The sequence below is a fragment of the Camelina sativa genome, chromosome 7 (genome assembly GCF_000633955.1).
Source record: "Camelina sativa cultivar DH55 chromosome 7, Cs, whole genome shotgun sequence".
NCBI lineage: Eukaryota > Viridiplantae > Streptophyta > Magnoliopsida > Brassicales > Brassicaceae > Camelina > Camelina sativa.
In genome coordinates this window covers 9,849,747-9,871,732 of record NC_025691.1, presented here as the reverse complement: position 1 = coordinate 9,871,732, position 21,986 = coordinate 9,849,747, and the positions used below count along the sequence as shown (strand labels likewise).

Genomic DNA, 21,986 nt, shown 5'->3' with positions numbered 1-21,986 from the left:
ATTAAAAGCCTCAAGGTACTTCGAGCATTACAACCTCATAGAAATTTTTCTCCATACCGTTTTTTCTTAGCATAGTTAGATTTCTGATGTGGAGGATCCATTAATATGGCAACCACAGAGCATACTTTCATACTAGCATGGTAGAAGACAACGTTATGGCGTATTACCTTTCTGGAAGAGAAGAGCTAGAGTTTAGACTGCCATGGCTCTGATACCAAAATTACACACACATAGTGGTACAACCACTTAGGAGGTTTTTAGGATCAATGCTAAGTGTTTAGGAAGTATTTTAGACAAAGATTATGTAAGAATATAAGAAAGATCTTTATAAACAGATAAACTTAAGCTCTTCTTAACATACCAAATATCAGTTTGGGTCAAAGTTGGTTCTGGCGTTACTAGTCCGCAAAATGTTAATGTCGCACTTGGTATCGATAGCCAATGGGTAAACGGAGGACAAGTCGAGATCAATGATGATAGATGGCATGAGATCGGTGGTTCTTTCCGAATTGAGAAGCAGCCTTCTAAAGCTTTGGTTTATGTTCAAGGCCCTTCTTCTGGCATTGATCTTATGGTCGCTGGATTGCAGATTTTCCCGGTTGATCGAGTCGCAAGAATTAAACATTTGAGAAGACAATGTGACAAGGTAATATACTCTGTTATCAACCTCTCATGTGTAGTGCCATAAGACTTTATAATTATAGTAACTTTTATCAAATGCAGATCCGTAAGAGTGACGTTACCCTCAAGTTTTCTGGTGTTGATTCAAGCAAACTGTCTGGAGCTATGGTTAGAGTTCGACAAATTCGAAACAGCTTCCCGGTTGGAACTTGCATAAGCAGAACAAATATGGACAACGAAGATTTCGTCGAGTTCTTCTTGAAAAACTTTAACTGGGCGGTGTTTGGTAACGAGTTAAAATGGTACTGGACGGAACCAGAGCAAGGGAAGCTTTACTACCAAGATGCAGACGATATGCTAAACTTGTGTAGTAGCAACAACATAGAAACCAGAGGACATTGTATCTTTTGGGAAGTCCAATCAATGGTTCAGCAATGGATCCAAAACATGAACCAAACGGACATAAACACTGCGGTACAAAACCGGTTTACTGGTCTTTTAAACAGGTACAAAGGGAAATTCAAACATTACGATGTGAATAACGAGATGTTACATGGATCATTCTACCAAGACAAGCTAGGAAAAGACATAAGAGTCGAAATGTTCAAATCCGCACACCAACTAGACCCATCAGCGACGTTGTTCGTGAACGATTACCATATAGAAGACGGGTGTGATCCAAAATCATGCCCGGAGAAGTACACGGAACACATTCTTGACCTGCAAGAAAAGGGTGCGCCAGTAGGAGGGATAGGGATTCAAGGTCATATCGATAGTCCGGTTGGTCCAATCGTATGTTCAGCTCTAGATAAACTAGGAATCCTCGGTTTACCGATATGGTTCACGGAACTTGATGTCTCCTCGGTCAATGAACACATAAGGGCAGATGATTTGGAAGTAATGATGTGGGAAGCTTTCGGACATCCAGCGGTCGAAGGTATAATGTTATGGGGGTTTTGGGAACTGTTCATGAGCAGAGACAACTCTCATTTGGTGGATGCCGAAGGAGATGTTAATGAAGCTGGTAAAAGGTTTTTGTCAGTGAAGAAAGCTTGGCTCTCTCATGCTAATGGACATATCGATCAAAACGGTGCGTTTCCGTTTAGAGGGTATAATGGAAACTATGCCGTTGAAGTGATTACTACTTCGTCTACTAAGGTTCTGAAAACGTTTGTTGTTGAAAAGGGAGATTCGTCTCAGGTTATAACTGTTGATCTTCAAGGTCTGTAAAGATGCTTTTGTATATTAATACATGTGTTTATGTGTATGTGTAAATTTTTTAATTTGCTGAAACTTTGGTGTTGGTGTTTATTTATTATTGTGAATAAAATGTTACTTCCAAAATAAATTTTATTAGGATGACAATGAATCAGAGTAAAACTGTAACTTCAGTTCTAAGCTTGTTGTAAATAAGCCTAAGCTATCTACATAAATTACGAAATGTCATCAAACGTTAATTCGAATTTGAAAAACATAGCTAGCAGCAAAACGGCACTGGTTAGAAAAATATCAAAAGGCCCAATATAAAAGCCCACAAACATTTTTTTAATAACCTTTTCTTTCTGAAGCGCCGTTTCTAGGATTTTTTTTTTCTACATCGACAATGGCGGAAAGAGGTGGAGAGGTCAGGCAGAGCGTGGCGGTGACCGTGGTGGCTTCAGTCTTGGAATCAGTGGTGGCCGTGGGCGTGATCGTGGTCCAAGAGGTCGTGGACGACGTGCCACGGAAAAAGAGAAATGGGTACGACTTTACCAGTGACCAAACTGGGTGGTCTAGCGAAGGATGATAAAATCAAGAAGCTAGAGGAGATCTATCTCCACTCTCTTCCTGTGAAGGAGTACCAAATCATAGATCTACTAGTCGGACCTTTTTTGAAAGACGAGGTTATGAAAATCATGCCTGTTCAGAAACAAACCAAAGCTGGTCAGAGGACTCGGTTCAAGGCCTTTGTTGTTGTTGGTGATGGAAATGGACATGTTGGGTTGGGTGTTAAGTGTTTCAAGGAGGTCACTATTATTCTCGCTAAGCTTTCAGTGGTTCCGGTGAGGAGAGGTTACTAGGGGAATAAGATTGGGAAGCCACACACTGTGCCTTGTAAGGTTACTGGGAAATGTGGTTCTGTTACAGTGAGGATGGTTCCAGCTCCAAGAGGTGCTGGTATTGTTGCTGCTCGGGTTCCTAAGAAGGTTCTTCAGTTTGCTGGTATTGATGATGTCTTTACTTCTTCCAGAGGATCTACCAAAACCCTTGGGAACTTTGTCAAGGTTTGATTTTGATTCCTCCTTTTATAGCTAATTTGATCGATGCATCTGTTTAGGTTTAGCTGCCAAATCTGATTTGGTTGACATTTGCTTAGTTGTGTCATGCGAGGATGATGTGATAATGACATTCACATTGTATCAATAGCTGTTGTGTAATTGTTAGTGTAGCCAATTGCAATTTCTAGATGGTTGTGGTTCTTTTTGATGATCTTCAACTCAATTGCGTAATTTGATGGACATTGTTGCTTCATTATATGTGATTGATTGATTAAATAGTGGTTTTGCTGTTGTTGGTGTTACGATGCAGGCTACGTTCGATTGTCTTCAGAAGACATATGGGTTCCTTACACCAGAGTTTTGGAAAGGGACCAGATTCTCGAAATCGCCGTACCAAGAATACACTGATTTCCTTGTGTATAAGTCTGTTCTCGCAGCAAAGGTTATCACGTAGACTGAAGACCAAGCTTAAGATGAGTCTGGTTTTATAGGTTTTTTGGTTGTCGCAAATATCTTAAGACCTTCATGAGCTAAGTTTTGTTTTATAGGTTTTGGCTGTCCCAGGTATTTAGAGTCGTTTGTTTCTTGGTTTCGTTATTACTATTTGGATTTTTGTTAAATGTTTGCGTCCATGCAAATCCTAATGAAATGGCTTCTGCAATAATGCTCGCCTATAGTTTTTGAAGCAGAGTGTACTCGTATCGTATGTCTGTATCATGAACTAGACCCTAGTTACTGGTGGAACACATTACACCTTTACCTGAGTTATTTGCTGATATCAGAGACATTCATATAGGCAACTTATCTCTTATTGTCATAACTCATAATTAAGAGTATTTCACCACGATGCCATCTGCACCATTTAATCTTGGGAAATAATATTTTTACCAGATTCGGACTCTCTAATTGCTGAGCTGAGCACCAGTAGCCATCAGAAAGCTCCTTTAATTTTCGACAATCTATAATATTCAGTTTCTACTATCCACTCTTCCCATTCAAATACTCCCCGAGCAAACTGTTCTCCTCCCAAAGACATCATACATCCCTAAACTAACCTCTTTCAACTGAAGCAAATTCCCAAGAATTGGCACCGGATCCTCAATCCTCTAAAGGACGTAAAGATAGATCTAACACATTATTAGGGGAGAAGGCAAGTGGTGTTCTATAGGAAATCTAGGCATATGAATACTCAAACTCAGCTTATTTAGATAAACGAAAGAATCCACTACTACTAGTTTTTTTTTTATATAAAGAATCCACTTACCTTAAAAATCTACTAGTTATCTAAAAATCCACTTACCTTAAGAATGTACTAGTTTTGATATAAAGAATCCACTTACCTTAAAAATCTTGATATATAGTTTTTTTTGCCACAGATATATTTTCTTTTAAACTCCTGTGAAATACACCACTAAGCAAGTTAATCAAAACTCCTTTCACTTTCATCTTTTATGGCATTTGCATCTTTCAGCAAAGATTAACATTTTCATATGATGTTGTATCTCAGTAACTTGTTTATGAACTCTACAATGACTCAGACTCTTGGTTGAAGACCATCAAAGCTTCTAAACTCCAAATGACAGGATAGTCTCAGCCACAAGTCTACATCTTTAACCATGAATAGTGGAGAGTGCATAATTGATTTATTAGGGGCCATTTGCAAGAAATATTAAATCAAAAGTTCAAAGCAGCTACCAAAGTTACATACGGAGATAAAGATTGTAGCAGTCAAGCCGAGTCGGTTGGTAACACACAAATAAAAGGAAACACAACAGAGAATTATTCAAATTGAAGAATGACATGCCACAACTCTCTAAATGAACAAAGTAATGGATAATATATGTGATATGAGTTTTCATACCAGACACAGTTTGTGAAAACCCTCATTCTCTCTTAAGAAGAAGCTCACTGACCAAAACAACGCAGGAGATCAAGTATCAGTTAGTCATTTCGTCGAACACCATTACTGCAGCTCTTCATGTATATTTCACTTTCCTGTAATATAGCTAGAATTTAAGCCATATGTTCTCTTAAGGATTTTTTTTGTGGGTTCAGAAGGGCTGGTGGTGAATTGAACAGAAGGGATATGTTGGACTTTGTAATAATCTTCTCCTCCTTCCGATACTCTCTTCTTCCATTCACTGGGCATAAGAAGATCCTTTAAAGAATAGATGAATCGCAGCCCATCAGGAAGCTCCTTAAAATTTGGACAACATTGAATATCCAGAGTATGAAGAAGGGGCATGGACCCTTCTTCTACTATCCACTCTTCCCATTCCTCAAGCTGAAATAATCTAAGCTTCTGCAATTTAGGGAACCCAGCAGGAGGAAACTTCTTTAACTTTGGACAATACCAAATATTGAGAGAATGAAGAAGGGGCATGGAGCCTTCTTCTACTATCCATTCTTCCCATTCTTCTAGTCCGCATATTTCGAGCTCATGCAATTGAGGAAACCGGCCAGCAGGAAATTGCTTTAATTTTGGACATTCCAAAATATTGAGAGTATGAAGAAGGGGCATGGAGCCTTCTTCTACAATCCATTCTTCCCATTCTTCTAGTCCGCATATATCGAGCTCATGCAATTGAGGAAACCGGCCAGCAGGAAATTGCTTTAATTTTGGACAATACCGAATATTGAGAGTATGAAGAAGGGGCATGGAGCCTTCTTCTACTATCCACTCTTTCCATTCGTCTAGTCCATCTAATACTATCGTGTGCAGTTGAGGAAACCCACCGCCAGAGCACACCATTCTCCTCCCACTGAAAGATTGACTACGTAAATTAACAGATCTCAACTGAACCAATTTTTCTAGAATTGGCATCGGATCCTCTACCAAACGACAATATCTTAGATATATGCTTGTAAGGTGACAAGGGAAGTGTTGTTCATCAGGTAACTTTGGCATATATATCTTCATCTCCAGAATTTTGAGATGAACGCAATCCAAAACAAATCCTTCTTCATCATTCTTCGGAGTATCATCAACCTCTTCATCACATATAGTAAGATTTTCCAAGTGTTTCATTTCACTTAGAGATGAGGATAGAGTTTCCATCGTATACCTATCGCCGCTGAATGAGATTGACAGAGTCTCAAGCTTTCTCAATCGTAAAAGATCCTTCACACTGCTATGCTTTGTTGAGAAATTCTCCAGGGTCTCTAGGTTGATTAGATTACCCAATTCCAACTTTGTTTTATCATGCATCTCACGCGGAAGACAGAGGTATGTCAACTCTCGCATCTCTTGAAATATATTGGGGATGTAGATTGGAGATCCAACAACATGGACATATAGGTTTAAATAGAGCAGCCTCCTCAGGTTACTCAAAGAAGAAGGTAGATGAGTTGCTTTTGCCTCCAATAAATTCAAATATCTCAAGTGTATAAGCTTCCCAATGCTAGATGGCAACTTCTCTCCTTTAAACTTTGCATTAGAGAGATCTAAAACCCTCAATAACTGCAGCCTTGTAAAGAAAGTACCTGATACCATCCAATATGACCACATGAATGGAATCTTGTTGATAAGCAAGAGAGATCTAAGTTTTTGATTCTGAATCTCCTCTTGCCGAAGACATGATTCGTTATCAAACCAGTGTACTGCGATTCTGCGAGATTTACAAAGAGATTGGGAGGTTGCAGTCGATGCACTTATCTCAACAATGTGTACGAAACTCTCTTCTTCAGCTTTACGTAGACAAAGATCTCTCATTACATCATGCAACTGACATGTTTCATATCTTGAAGTCATTACGTCTCTTTCAGAAATAACCATGTTTCTCTTCACCAATTCTTCTATATATCCATCTGCGGCCTCTCCAATGGTTTCTCCATGCCGTGGTATTCCTTCTGCAGCCCAGTAATAGGCCAAATACTTTACCTGTATTTCATAATCTTCTGGAAAATGAGCAAGGAAAAGGAAACAATGCTTCAAATAACCAGGCAACTCTTCGAAGCTCAAAGACAATACACGGTCAATAGAATTGTCGTGAGCGCTGGTACTTCCAATCACTTTATCAGATCCAATATTTCTAGATAATCTTTCCCAATATTCAACTCTTTTTACTTCATTTAACAAACCGCCTAACGCTTTGACAGCCAATGGTAGTCCTTTACAATGTTTGACCATTTCCTTACCCCACTTCTCATAAACCTTATATTCTGCACAACATCCATAAAACACGTAAATAATATTTCATTTCGACCATAAAACAAATATTATACAGATCATTAGGATGTGCTAATGGTATACTACAATCAAATTATTCAGGGCCTAGAAGATTGTCTTATGATCATCCCAAAACATATATATCACTCGTAATCCAGATTCCAGAATGTAAAGAAAAAAAATCCCTTCCTTTGAATGCGTACCAGGATCATCTTTTCTTGGCATTGCTTTTCTTTCGAAAAGTGTCCAACTGTCTTGATCAGTTAGGAATTCTGGTTTAAATTTGAAATGTGTTGGGTGATGCATTGCGACACTATCATTTCGAGAAGTAAGTAGCACTTTCCAACCTGCAAAATGTTTACTCATTTTTTTCATGATAACCAAACACAAAGAGCTTACTGAGTATGTGTAGTTTTCAATTTTTTTATTAGAATTAGTGGTTACCTTTTTTGGGAGGAAAAATTGGCTTGATTTTGTCCCAGTCTTCTCTTTTCCATATGTCATCAAAGACAATTAGTGATTTGGATTTTTCCAGCAATGAAAAGAGTTCATTCTGGAGTTCAGCTTCGTTCATCTTCTGTATTTCTTCTTTCCTTTCTTTAGATGTGAGATTCTGCAAGATCGTTTGCCACACAGATATTCGGGTAAACTCCTGTGAGACACACACCCATGCGAGTCTTTCAAACTGATTCTTTACATCCTCATGATTAAAGACTTGGCTAGCAATGGTTGTTTTACCAAGACCACCCATCCCGGTAACAGAAACAATTTGAATGTCATCTTTCTCTACTAAAAGTTCAACCAATTTCTTAACGCTGCCTCCAAGCCCACAATATCGCTTTCATGGTCGTTAGGAAATGTTTGTATACCACGTTGACGCTGCGGAACACACCCTCCACCAGCAATAAGCTGCACAGTTATCTGTTCTACACCATAGCTCCGCATATTACTTGTAACCTCGGCGATCCTTGTACGTATGCCTCGAATTTCTAGTGCATATCGCCTTCGATCTGGAATACTGAAAGCAAGTCTTTTGATACGATTCCTGGTGCCTGCTTTTCCAAGTTTTCCCTTAAGAAGATATGTTTCAATTATATCTTCCGCGTCATAAATAATTTCCTGTATTTCTTCAACACAAGTTCTCACCACCGCAGATGTATGCTTCTTTGCATCTGCATCTTTGAGAAAAGAGCTTAACAAGTTTAGATCACTTTTTAGCTTAGTAACTGCTTGATCGTTGATTCCCTGAAATAGCTCGCGTTCTTGGCTTAGTAGGTCCCAGAGCTTTTGTATACCAAAAGACGTAAATTCCCCAACTATGGCTTCTGCCGCCATAATTGTTTCTACATAAACATTATCAAAATAAAAAATCAAGTTACGTACTATTGATGACCATGCATAATCGCCAAGAGTAAAAACAAAGCACTATCAGGATTTCATTTTTGACTAAATCTTAAAGTTGGACAATGAGGAATTTTATATTACTCACATCGATCTTGGGTATCTCACATAGACACTCACGCCTTGCATATGAAAAATAAGTTTTAAATGAAGGTATATGCACATATAAAAATAGAAATATATAGTAAAAAATACATATTCCATTAAAATATATATTGTCATTAACAGTTTTATTATCATAGATTTACATATTCAAAATGAGAAAACACTTATCGTTTAGAGTGTAAATTTTTTCAATCAAGAATATTTCCACGGTCGTGAGCAATAAAATCACTAAAACATCCTTAGATTTCTTTGACAAACCTAAAACTTCAACAATATTTTTGTTCTTTAACTATATTTAACTTTTGTGTAGTCCCTGATGCAATTACAGAGACAAAAAAAAATAGTAGTACAGATCCAGAAGATCTCAATGGTAGACAAAGAAATTTTCAAAGAATAAAAGAGAAAAATTTACTAAACCTCTTGATGGCGTCAAGGAACTAGATCTCCTTTTGGTCGCTCTTTAGGAATATGAGAGATGCTTAATGCCGCAAGACATTCACTCTTCTTTTTGGGTAATAATCATAACAAAGGTCTTTGATTTTTTGAACGGCATCTGACTTTCATCCACTCATTTTCTATTATCTTCAATTATTGCAGCGTTTGAGTACTGTACGAGTTTGTGTTGGCCGAATATAAAAATTGTCACTAAAGATCATATTAAAAGAAAGGCCACTAAAGATCATATTAAAAGAAAGTTTCTAGAAGGAGTAACAAATTATTGCTTACATAATTTTTTCGTTTGCCACGAAGTACTTCAGAGGTCGAATATAAAAATTGAATATAAAAATTGTCACTAAAGATTATATTAAAAGAAAGGTCACTAAAGATCATATTAAAAGAAAGTTTCTAGAAGGAGTAACAAATTATTGCTTACATAATTTTTTCGTTTGACAGATACACCGTTTTCTGTTTTTTCGTTTGCCACGATATTGGGGAACCTCCGAGTTGAACAAAGTATCCCGTCACGGACCTTCTAGTCAACGGGCAATTCGCATAATCACTGTCACACCAATCAGTCAATTCGAAAGGTGTATCTGATCGCAACAAAATACCTTGACCCGGATTGTTTTTCAAGTAACGAACGACCCTCAATGCTGATTCCCAATGTGCCTCTCGTGGTTTATGCATAAACTGAGCAATAAGATGCACACAAAATGCTAAGTCTGGCCTTGTCACGGCAAGATAAATCAGTCTTCCTATAAGTCGTCTATACGATGCTGGTGAAGGAAGCAATGGGGAAGCAGACAAGGCAAGGTGATGATTTATTTCAAGAGGAAACGCAACCGGTCTAGCACCTAACAAGCCTGTATCGGAGATGATGTCAAGGGCATATTTTCGCTGACAGAGATACATACCTTTAGCATTTCGTGCTACTTCAATCCCCAAGAAGTACTTCAGAGGACCTAGATCTTTCATGTGAAAACATGTTGAAAGATATTGCTTGAAAGCAGCCATGACCTGAGGAGTGCTACCAGCAATAACCAAATCGTGGACATAGACTAAGACATGTAGTTGAGCTTCACCCGTGTCCAAGGTAAACAAAGAATAGTCGGAAATATTCTGTTGGAAGCCATATTCTTTCAAAGCTGTGGAGAGCTTAGCGAACCAACAACGCGGACTTTGCTTTAAACCATAAATTGATTTTCGAAGTCGACAAACCTTATTAGGATCAGAGGCTTTGAAACCCGGTGGAAGCTTCATATATATCTCTTCATGAAGATCACCGTGTAAAAACGCGTTGTATACATCCATCTGATGAACATCCCAGTTGTTCTTCACTGTTGTATCCAAAAATAAACGAACCGTACCCATTTTAGCCACTGGTGCAAATGTTTCGTCATAGTCAACCCCTACAACTTGTTTGTTGCCAAGAGCTACTAACCTGACTTTATGCCGTTCTAATGTGCCATCAGACTTGTATTTGAGTTTGTAAACCCATTTACACCCAATAGTCTTTTTCCCTTTTGGCAAGTCACCTATATCCCATGAATGATTTCTTTCTTGAGCCTCAATCTCACTCGACATTGCATTGTTCCATTTTTCATCCTCCATTGCTTGCTTAAACGATTTGGGTTCCATACCAGAGGTAATTGCTGCCAAATACGCCTGATGCTGAGGAGAGAATCGCTCACAACTTACGAAATTAGCAATCGGATAATTAGAAGAGCTTGGTGGTGTTGACGATTTCGGATTGCCAATGTTGACCACAAATTCTTTTAATTTCACAGATTGCGTTTTTGTACGCTTACCTCGACCCAACTCTTCGACGGGAACCGAATGTGTCGTAATTATGGGTTGATCTCTTGGGAGAGGAAGCGGAGGTGGAGGAGCTACAACCGTCGGAGACGGAGGTGAGTGACGAAGACGAGAACCCACATTATTCAAAACGACATCATCGTGAATTGTGTCTTCATGGACCACAGTTGGGCTTGGAACAGGCCCACTACAAGAATTAGTAGAAGTTGTTGGACCCAAATTATTCATTCGACCCAATTGTCGTGGTTCATCTTCTTCGACGAACAAAGACGCAATATTGTAAGAAGATGTCTCCTCTTCTTCGGTGATTTCATTAGCCGACTCTGTTTGGAATGGAAATTCGTTCTCAACGAATACCACGTCACGAGAGACAAAGAACTGTTCTTTCTCCAAGTCATACAAGCGCCACTCTTTTTTACCATAAGGATAACCTGTGAAAACACAACGCCGGCTCCGAGACGCAAACTTGTCTCCGCCATGAAACTGATCATGAGCATAGCACAAGCTTCCAACAACTCGAACGTGTTCGTAGCTAGGCTTCTCGCCATATAATCGTTCATACGGAGATACTCCGTTCAGAATCATACTAGGTGTTCGATTGATTAAATAGGCTGCGGTTAAAACGCATTCACCCCAAAATTCAATTGGTAGAGCAGCTTGAAAACGAAGCGCCCTGGCAACATTCAGTATATGTCTGTGTTTTCTTTCGACCCTCCCATTTTGTTGAGGTGTCCCGACACAAGACATCTCGTGAACAATCCCTTGCTCCTTGAAGTACTTACTCAAACAAAGAAATTCTGATCCATTATCACTTCGTATGATACACACCGGAGTTTGAAACTGTCGTGATATCATGGCTACAAAATTTCTGAGTTGCTGTGGTGCTTCAGATTTTTCATTTAACAAATAGATCCACACTCCCCGTGAGTAATCATCCACAACTATTAGAAAGTACTTAGCTCCAGAATGAGTTGGTGTTCTATAAGGACCCCACAAATCACAGTGAACAAGATCGAAAATGTTTTTCGTTTTATTCTCACTTATTGGAAAAGACATTCTTGTTTGCTTAGCGCAGAGACATACATCACACGCTTTATTTGAAGTTTCAGAAGCGACAACTGAAGAAACAACAGGAAGCAGACTAACTACTTTAGCAGAAGGATGTCCCATCCGTTTATGCCAGAGAACAAATGAATCCTTGTCTCCAACTGCTACAGATGCTGCAAACTCCATACTCCGGAAGTAGAAAGTCCCTCCCATACGCCTACTAACTCCAATCACCATCCTCGTAGAATGGTCCTGAACAATAATGAAATGATCAGCCATCTGTACTATGCAACGGTTCTCATCCATCAATTGGCAAAACGAAATCAAATCAGTGTGAAAACCCTCAATATAGTAAATAGACTGCAGAATCAGTTTAGGCCCAAGCCTTACAAATCCCTCTTTAACTGCCACTTTCTCTCTACCATCAGCTAACACAACTCCAACTGGTATGATATCCTTAACATCCGTTAAGGCATCAAGACGACCCGTTAAATGGTGTGAAGCACTAGTGTCCATAATCCAGAAAGGTAATGAAGACGTACCAGTTAGTTTGTCGGAGTCAGGTAATTTGCCAGCATTGAGGAGATTTTTGATCCCTTGGCACTGTGAATCGCTAAGTCCACTGACACCATCTCTATCCTTGTCTGTGATTACATAGTTAGCAGTCTCATATCTTCCAGGTTGGTTAACTTGCACAACATTGGCGAAAGAAGTGCTCCCACGACCTCTTCCAGCCATTACATTTGGACCTCCACGCCCGCGACCTCGAGCAGCTGTTGTGGTGCGTGTCCTTGAACGATCTCCCCACCACTCCGGGTATCCTATCACGCCATAACAGCTGTCACTGGAGTGTCCAGCCCGATTACAGTGTTTACAAAACACTGTTTTGTCCCTTTCCTCTCTTCGAAACGGTTGTGTTGTCTGAACAGCGAAGGCATTAACCTCTTGAATTTCTTCAACATTTCTGGTGCCATTTCGTACAAGATCTTCCTCCTGTCAAACGATGTTGTAGACCTCTTCCATAGGTTGGATCGGAATCCGCGAGACATGACTTGATCTCACAGTCCGGAACACAGCATCGTCTAGACCAAAGAGGAACTGGTGCACCTTATCTTCTTCACGGTCCTTCTCTTGAACCGCCCCGAGATCACACTCACATTTTCCACACTTACACAGTCGTAAAGGTCGGTAGTTCGCCATGCTGTCCCAAATACGAGTCAGCTTGCCGAAGTAGGCTTCAATTGCTAAACCTCTTTGACGACAACAAGCTAGCTCAGCCTTGATCTGTTGAATTCTTGGCCCGTTCGTGACAGAGAACCTCTTCTTCAAGTGATCCCACAAATCTTTGGCCACATCTCGATGAGAGATGTTTGATCGAAGTGTTGGGTCAATGGACATCTTGATCCAAGAAACTAGAAGGGCTTGGATCGTCCACCAATCCTCCAAGTCATGAGATCCTTCATCAGGTCGTGCGATTGTGCCGTCAAGAAATCCAAATTTCTTTCTCGAGCGCAACGCTGTCTTCATGCCACAAGCCCACTCGTCGTAATTCACTCCCATCAGCAACGGGTGAGAAATGACTGCTCCAGGATTGTCAGCCGCTGTTAAGTCATACGGTGAGATTGTTCGTCGAATTTCATTCATCGGGTTTGTTGTCGGGTTCGTTGTCGGGTTCGTTGTAGTTGATCCGTCGGTCGCCATTGTTGTTCAGTTTCTCGTTTATAATGAGAAGAATTTTAAGAGTTTGGCTCTGATACCATGAAGTTTCAGAGATCGTAACAAAGAAGAAAATCATTTTTCTATATCTTCAAAGGTTGCGATTACAGAGCTTTTATAGAAGGACAAAAGATATCAACCAACAAACGATATCAACAAAGATCTCAAAGAATAAAATCATATCATATCTACATCTAATTCCCGAAACTGGTGGACCAAGAAACAGTTCTATTGAGATAGAAACANATCGAAGTGTTGGGTCAATGGACATCTTGATCCAAGAAACTAGAAGGGCTTGGATCGTCCACCAATCCTCCAAGTCATGAGATCCTTCATCAGGTCGTGCGATTGTGCCGTCAAGAAATCCAAATTTCTTTCTCGAGCACAACGCTGTCTTCATGCCGTAAGCCCACTCGTCGTAATTCACTCCCATCAGCAACGGGTGAGAAATGACTGCTCCAGGATTGTCAGCCGCTGTTAAGTCATACGGTGAGATTGTTCGTCGAACTTCATTCATCGGGTTCGTTGTCGGGTTCGTTGTAGTTGATCCGTCGGTCGCCATTGTTGTTCAGTTTCTTGTTTATAATGAGAAGAATTTTAAGAGTTTGGTTCTGATATCATGAAGTTTCAGAGATCGTAACAAAGAAGAAAATCCTTTTTCTATATCTTCAAAGGTTGCAATTACAGAGCTTTTATAGAAGGACAAAAGATATTAACCAACAAACGATATCAACAAAAATCTCAAAGAATAAAATCATATCATATCTACATCTAACTCCCGAAACTGGTGGACCAAGAAACAGTTCTGTTGAGATAGAAACAGAATCGTAGAATCCGCCTAATACGATTTATCATCGTACTACTTAAAAGAAGAAGAAACAAGCTGATGACGTGGAACAGAGCAAAGAGTGAAGGAAAAACTCGGAAGAAAGAGAGGCTTTGCGTGTTAGCGTGTGTAATCAAGCTATAGATATCTCAATACTTAACACCTTAACCATGAATAGTTGAGAGTGCATAATTTATTAATCAGGGGCCATTTGCAAGAAATAGTAAATCAAAAGTTCAAAGCAGCTACCGAAGTTATTACAAAGTTTTAAACAAAGATAAAGATTGTAGCAGTCAAGCCGAGTTGCTTGGGAACACACAAATAAAATAAAACAAAAAGAGAACTATTCAAATTGAAGAATGACATGCCACAGCTTTCTAAATTAACGAAGTAATGGATAGATATGATATGAGTTTGTCATACCAGACAGAATTCGTGAAAACCCTCAATCTCTCTTCAGAAGAAGCTCATTGACCAAAACAGTGCAGTGCCGGAGATGTAAGTGCCAGTTAGGCATTTCGTCGAACACCATCACTGCAGCTCTTCATGTGCATTTCACATTTTCACTTACCTGAAAATGAAACACAAACAAAGCTTAGTAGCTAGAATACAAAATTCAGGAGATCAAGGTCCTAAGAGAATAACAATGAATCAAATTGCCCAAATTTTTTTAAAAAAGAACAATTCCTTTCTCTCAATGACTAATTTTGTGTACCTTTATACAAGTCTCGTCAGTAATTGCTGAAACGCTCTCTCTTAGCCCTAAATTCAATAGTAGGAATGTGTTTAAATTTCTGATAATCTTCTCCTCCTTCTGATAATCTCTCCTCCCAATCCTCGTCCATAGTCAGTTTCTTTAAAGAATAAATGACTCTCAGCCCATTAGGAAGCTCCTTTAGTTTTGGACAATCCAAAATGTCAAGAAAATGAAGAAGGGGCATAGAGCCTTCTTCTACTATCCACTCTTTCAAGTTATCTAAATCAGATAAACTAAGCATTTCCAATTGAGGAAACCCACCAGCAGGAAACTGCTTTAATTTTGAACAACCCCAGATCCACAGACCACGAAGAAGGGGCATGGAGCCTTCTTCTACTATCCATTCTTCCAATTCCTCTAGTCCAAATATTGTAAGACCACGCAATTGAGGAAACCCACCGCCAGAGCACACCATTCTCCTCCCACTGAAAGATTGACTATGTAAATGAACAGATCTCAACTGAACCAATTTTTCTAGAATTGGCATCGGATCCTCTACCAAACGACAATCAGTTAGAGTTATGGTTGTAAGGTGAGAAGGGAAGTGTTGTTCATCAGGTAACTTTGGCATATATATCTTCATCTCCAGAATTTTGAGATGAACGCAATCCAAAACAAATCCTTCTTCGTCATTTTTGGGAGCATTAACACCTTCTTCTATAGCAAGATATTCCAAGTGCCTCATTTCACTTAAAGATGAGGATAGAGTTTTCATCGTATACCCATCGCCGCTGAATAAGATTGAAAGATCCTCGAGCCTTGTCATTCGTTGAAGATCCTTCACACTGCTATGCTTTGTTGCGAAATTCTTCAACGTCTCTAGGTTGATCAAATTACCTAATTCCAACTTTGTTTTATTATCCATCTCCTTAGGAAGATAGAGGTATGCCAACTCTCGCATCTCTTGAAAGATATTGGGGATGTAGATTAGAGATTTACAAGAGACATCTAGGTTTAAATAGAGCAGCTTCCTCAGGTTGCACATAGAAGAAGGTAGATTGTGTACTTCTGCTCCACGTAAACTCAAATATCTCAAGTGGATAAGCTTACCAATGCTAGATGATAATTTCCCTCCTTTAAACTTCGGAAAATAGAGATCTAAAACCCTCAATAACTGTAGCCTTGAAAAGCACTTACGTGATAACATCATATCTTGCATGCGGAATCTGATAAACAAGAGAGATCTAAGTTTTGGATTCGGAATATCCCCTTCGTGAAGATATGTTTCATCATTACTCCCGTGTACTGCGATTCTGCGAGATTTACAAGGAGATTGAGAGGTCGCAGTCGAGGCACTTATCTTAACACCGTGTACGAAATTCTCTTCTTCAGCTTTAAGTAGACAAAGATCTCTCATCACATCATGCAACTGACATGTTTTATATCTTGAAGTTATAGCGTCTCTTTCAGAAATAACCATGTTTCTCTTCACCAATTCTTCTATATATCCATCTGCGGCCTCTCTAATGGTTTCTCCATGCCGTGGTATTCCTTCTGCAGCCCAGTAATATGCCAAATCCTCTACCTGTATTCCATAATCTTCTGGAAAATGAGCAAGGTACAAGAAACAATGCTTCAAATAACCAGGCAACTCTTCGAAGCTCAGAGACAATACACGGTCAATAGAGTTATCGTTAGCGCTGGTTCTTCCAATCACGTTATGAGATCCAATATTCGTTGATAATCTTTCCCAATAATCCACTCTTTTTACTTCATTTAACAAACCGCCTAACGCTTTGACAGCCAATGGTAGTCCTTTACAATGTTTGACCATTTCTTTACCCAACTTCTCATAAACCTTATATTCTGCACAACATCATAAAACAAATCAGTAATACTTCATTTCAACCATAAAACAAATATTATATAGATCCATAGGATGTGATAATGGTATACTACAATCAAATTATTCAGGGCTTAGAAGATTGTCTTGCGATCATCCCAAAACACATATATATATATATATATATATATATATCTCATCGTGATCCAGAATGGAAAAAAAAATCCCTTCCTTTGAATGCTTACCAGGATCATCTTTTCTTGGCATTGCTTTTCTTTCGAAAAGTGTCCAACTGTCTTCATCAGTTAGGAATTCTGGTTTAAATTTGACATGTGTTGCATCATGCATTGCGACACCATCATTTCGAGAAGTAAGTAGCACCTTCCAACCTGCAAAATTTGTACTCGTTTTTTCATGATAACCAAACAAAAAGAGCTTAATGACACATTAATAATGAGTATGTGTAGTTTTCATTTTTTTATTAGAATTAGTGGTTACCTTTTCTGGGTGGAAAAATTGGCTTGATTTTGTCCCAATCTTCTCTTTTCCATATGTCATCAAAGACAATCAGTGATTTGGATTTTTCCAGCAATGAAAAGAGTTCATCCTGGAGTTCAACTTCGTTCATATTCTGTATTTCACCTTTCCTTTCTTTAGATGTGAGATTCTGCAAGATCGTTTGCCACACAGATATCCGGGTAAACTCCTGTGAGACACACACCCATGCGAGTCTTTCAAACTGATTCCTTACATCCTCATGATTAAAGACTTGGCTAGCAATGGTTGTTTTACCAAGACCACCCATCCCGGTAACAGAAACAATTTGAATGTCATCTTTCTCCACTAAAAGTTCAACCAATTTCTTAACGTTTGCCTCCAAGCCCACAAAATCACTTTCATGGTCCTTAGAAAATGTTTGAATACCACGTTGATGTTGCGGAATACACCCTCCATCAGTAATAGTCTGCACAATCATTCGTTTTACACCAAACCCCTCCATATCACTTATAACCGTGGAGATCCTCGTAAGTATGCCTCGAGTATCTAATGCATCTTGCCTGCGATCTGGAATAATACAAGCAAGCCTTCTGATACGATTCTTGGTGCCTGCTTTTCCGAGTATTTCCTTTTGAAGATATGTTTCAATTATATCTTCCGCGTCATAAACAATGTCCTGTATTTCTTTAACACAATTTCTCACCATCGCAGATGTATGCTTCTTTGTATCCGCATCTTTCAGAAAACAGCTTAACCAGTTTAGATAACGTTTTAGTTCAGTAACTTGTTCGTCGATTCCCTGAAATCGCTCGCATTCTTGGCTTAGTAGGTCCCAAAGCTTTTGTATACCAAAAGACGTAAGTTCCCCAACTATGGCTTCTGCCGCCATAATTGTTTCTACATAAACATTATCAAAATAAAAAATCAAGTTACGTACTATTGATGACCATGCATAATCGCCAAGAGTAAAAACAAAGCAATATCATCATTTCATCTTTTACTAAATCTTAAAGTTGGACAATGAGGAATTTTATATTAAACACATCGATTTTGGGTATCTCACATAGACACTCCTGCCTTGCATATGCAAAATAAGTTTTAAATGAAGGTATATGCACATAAAAAAATAGAAATATATAGTAAAAAATACATATTCCATTAAAATATATATTGTCTCATTAACAGTTTTATTATCATAGATTTACATATTCAAAATGAGAAAACACTTATCGTTTAGAGTGTAAATTTTTTCAAATCAAGATTATTTCCACGGCCCTGAATCACTAAAAACCTTTTATACATCCTAAGATTTCTTTGACAAACCTAAAACTTCAACAATATTTTTGTTCTTCAGCTTATAGATGTCATACAAATTAAACATAAGATAACTATCTTTAACTATATTCAACTTTTGTGTAGTCCCTGATGCAATTACAGAGACAAAAAAAAAAAAAAAAANCAGATCCAGAAGATCTCAATGGTAGAAAAATAAATTTTCAAAGAATAAAAGAGAAAAATTTATTAAACCTCTTGATGGCGTCAAGGAACTAGATCTCCTCTTGGTCGCTCTTTAGGAATATGAGAGATGCTTACTGCCGCAAGACATTCACTCTTCTTTTTGGGTAATAATCATAACAAAGGTCTTTGATTTTTTGAAACGGCAACTGACTTTCATCCACTCATTTTCTATTATCTTCAATTATTGCAGCGTTTGAGTACTGTTCAAGTTTCTGTGGGCCGAATATAAAAATTGTCACTAAAGATTATATTAAAAGAAAGGTCACTAAAGATCATATAAAAAGAAAGTTTCTAGAAGGAGTAACAAATTATTGCTTACATAATTTTTGAACTCATAAACAATGTTCGTACAAACCACAAAGGTAATTTTCACATAATTCTGAAATCATAAAACACATTTAAAATAGTTTGTTCAAAAAATAATATACATATTTAATATTTGCTTTTTAGCTATATTTTTTTTAAGGATTTAGAATGTTTATTCCTTATTTCTAATGTTTCAAAGTTTCAGAAAACGAAGTTTTTTTTTAAATTGTGAATTGCTTTATCTTTCGAAATTTCATTCACAATATAATTTTGTTTTGAGAATTTCCTTAAAGTAGTACAATTTAAGTTTTGTTTCCAAAACAATAAATCATGCTTTTTTAGAATGCCCACCCGCCGTCTAAATTTGGGCTCTATCTTATATTCCTTCAGATCACGAATTTTTTTCCTTTGGCTTTCTGTATACCAATATGGGTTATTTATTTTGGAGAATACTCGATGGAGCATACGCCTCATCATTTTCCTTGATCTTGTGCTATATATTGAAAGCTAGGAATGGCAATCTTCCAGAATATAGGTTTTGATGCTCTTCAGGTGTTCAGAGTGGCGGAGACCGAGGAAAAAGCTTGGCAGCTTACCCAGCTAGACTGATACGGAGCAGTAATACGCGGGGACTGGTGAGCCCACACCACAACTGAGGATTGGGCTAGCGGTTTCGGGTGGTTTAATGACTAGATTTTATGTGGACAGTTATTAGAAAATAGTAGTTTTGTGGTAAACAAACAGTAAAAACAAATAGTTTTTGTTTTTGTTAAATGATTTTAGTTTAAATAATTTTGAACTCAATTAAACCTGTAACTACTAAACATAAATCTAATGTCAATACAAACCAAAAATTATTGTTTACATAATTTTACTCATAAATTTGATTACACATTTTTAAAGTATGGTTTTAACCAAGTACTCGATTAGTACCCTTGCTACAACACGGGTTAAACTTTTTTTTATTTAGAAAGTTTCTTTATTTTATATTTTAAGATAATTTTTTTAATACAGTGCATTAGTTTATGTATTACATTGCATTAGTTTATGTATTATGATACTATTTATATGTATAGTTAATTATATATCTTATGCTATAATTTTAATAATGTATATCATACATCAAGGGTGGAATGTGTGACACCCGGTTTCGGAGACATGCAGAGAGGTTTAAAAGAATTGATTTAACCAACTATGTCACCAAAGTGCACTTATCTTTTCGGTCAATAGTCCTAAGAGAACTCCAGAGTTAAGCATGCATGAGTTGGTGTAGCCTCAAGATGGGTGATCTTCCGGGAAGTGAATGTCAGAACTGTACGAGTGATGACAAAATATATGGAAAGATCATGTGTTGATTAGTAGGAACGGTAACAAGTCTTTAATACTTGCTGGACGTAGCAAATCGGCTGTCGAATATAGATGGGCTCACGGGCCTAGTGAGAGGATGTGAGACCCAATAAATAAAGTTGGTCCATCGACTGGAATTGGACACAGGGCCCACTGAGAGGTGGCGGTCGGAGCGTAATGTAAATGTGGATGAGGCAATAATAAAGTGCAGAAAGTAAAGAACACAAGAACTTTGTTAACGAGGTTCGGCTTTTCTTACTCCCCGGGACCACGTCCAGATTTCGATTCCACGACAAGAAAACAAATACAACCTATTCGCAAACCCGTAAATCAAGCACAACCATCTTAATTCACCGCTCTGTTATATAGCATGAAATCTTAAGGATAAATCTCTACCCTTAACTAGACTAACACCAAGCCTAGATTTAAACCAAGATAACCTAACCTTGGGCTAAACTCCCCCTGAGCCTAGACTTCAGATCTTTAACTCTCTTGAGCAACCTTCACACACACGTCACACCGACGAACAAAGAAGTTTGAAAAATCCAAGCACCAAACCGCGAAACTAAGCCGCACACAAACACAGAAAGCTCTCTAGGATTTATCTTTATGCCTCAACTCTCTTGCTACTATAGGACGTGCCCAACACCTCCTTATATACCCATCAAGACTTCCTAATCACAATAGGAGAAGATTTCCAAATCTCATAAGAAAAAGACTTTTTTCTTTTTTGCTATTTTCCTTTTCATTGTAAAACTCCAATTTAATCAACGAAAGAAATAGTAGTTTTCCTCTTCAAACCATTCTTAAAACGTCCTTCAATATTGCATTCTCAAACCTTCTAGAAACTTCTCACACACATAAAACAACAACAATCCTGTATCACGTCTTGAATCACACATACACTACTTCAGACACACCAATACATCTTCATTCTCCCCCTTTTTGACTATGCTTGTGAACTCATCAAAAAATGTTTTAGTGAATAGTGAGGGTGAATTGTGACACTCCGGTTTCAGAGACATGCAGAGATATTTAAAAGAATTGATTTGGCCACCTATGTCACCAAAGTGCACTTATCTTTTCGGTCAACGATCCTGAGAGAACTCCACAGTTAAGCATGCTTATGCTGGAGTAGTCTCAGGATGGGTGACCTTCCGGGAAGTGACAGTCAGAACTGTGCTAGTGATGACAAAACACAGGAAAAAATCATGTGGTGATTTTTAGGGACAATAACAAGTCTTTAAAGCCTCCCGAACGTAGCAAACCGGCCGTTGGATATGGGTGGGCTCACGAGTCTAGTGAGAGGATGTGAGACCCATTAAAAAAGGTGGGCCCATGGACTGGAAGTGGACATGGACTTACTAAAAGCTGGCAGT

The 21,986-nt window shown here is 38.4% G+C and overlaps 2 protein-coding genes and 2 pseudogenes across 2 annotated transcripts; 2 read left to right on the top strand and 2 right to left on the bottom strand.

Annotated features, from left to right (window-relative positions):
- LOC104704489 (anti-sigma-I factor RsgI6-like) lies at nt 203-1,918 on the top strand. Its single transcript, XM_010420566.2, has 3 exons — nt 203-236; nt 336-646; nt 724-1,918. Exons 1-3 carry the CDS (start codon nt 203-205, stop codon nt 1,849-1,851), a joined length of 1,473 nt encoding a protein of 490 aa, XP_010418868.1. The 3' UTR covers nt 1,852-1,918.
- On the top strand, nt 2,225-3,655 carry LOC104700839 (annotated as a pseudogene).
- Nucleotides 4,522-9,189, bottom strand: LOC104700838 (annotated as a pseudogene).
- On the bottom strand, nt 14,570-19,164 carry LOC104700837 (probable disease resistance protein RF45). Its single transcript, XM_010416432.2, has 5 exons — nt 18,964-19,164; nt 17,437-18,333; nt 17,184-17,327; nt 15,114-16,961; nt 14,570-14,969 (listed from the first exon to the last, which is right to left on the bottom strand). The coding sequence occupies exons 2-4, from the start codon at nt 18,323-18,325 to the stop codon at nt 15,130-15,132; spliced, it is 2,865 nt and encodes a 954-aa protein (XP_010414734.1). The 5' UTR covers nt 18,326-18,333; nt 18,964-19,164; the 3' UTR covers nt 14,570-14,969; nt 15,114-15,129.

Bases quoted from the DNA above. Each gene is read 5' to 3' on its own strand.
- LOC104700837 (XM_010416432.2), bottom strand. From the start codon at position 18,325: ATGGCGGCAGAAGCCATAGTTGGGGAACTTACGTCTTTTGGTATACAA. The intron at 17,328-17,436 runs GTAACCACTAAT...CAAATTTTGCAG, and splicing joins AATTTTTCCACCCAGAAAAG to GTTGGAAGGTGCTACTTACT. The intron at 16,962-17,183 runs GTAAGCATTCAA...GATGTTGTGCAG, and splicing joins GCCAAGAAAAGATGATCCTG to AATATAAGGTTTATGAGAAG.
- LOC104704489 (XM_010420566.2), top strand. From the start codon at position 203: ATGGCTCTGATACCAAAATTACACACACATAGTG. The intron at 237-335 runs GTACAACCACTT...CTTTATAAACAG, and splicing joins AAAATTACACACACATAGTG to ATAAACTTAAGCTCTTCTTA. The intron at 647-723 runs GTAATATACTCT...TATCAAATGCAG, and splicing joins TGAGAAGACAATGTGACAAG to ATCCGTAAGAGTGACGTTAC.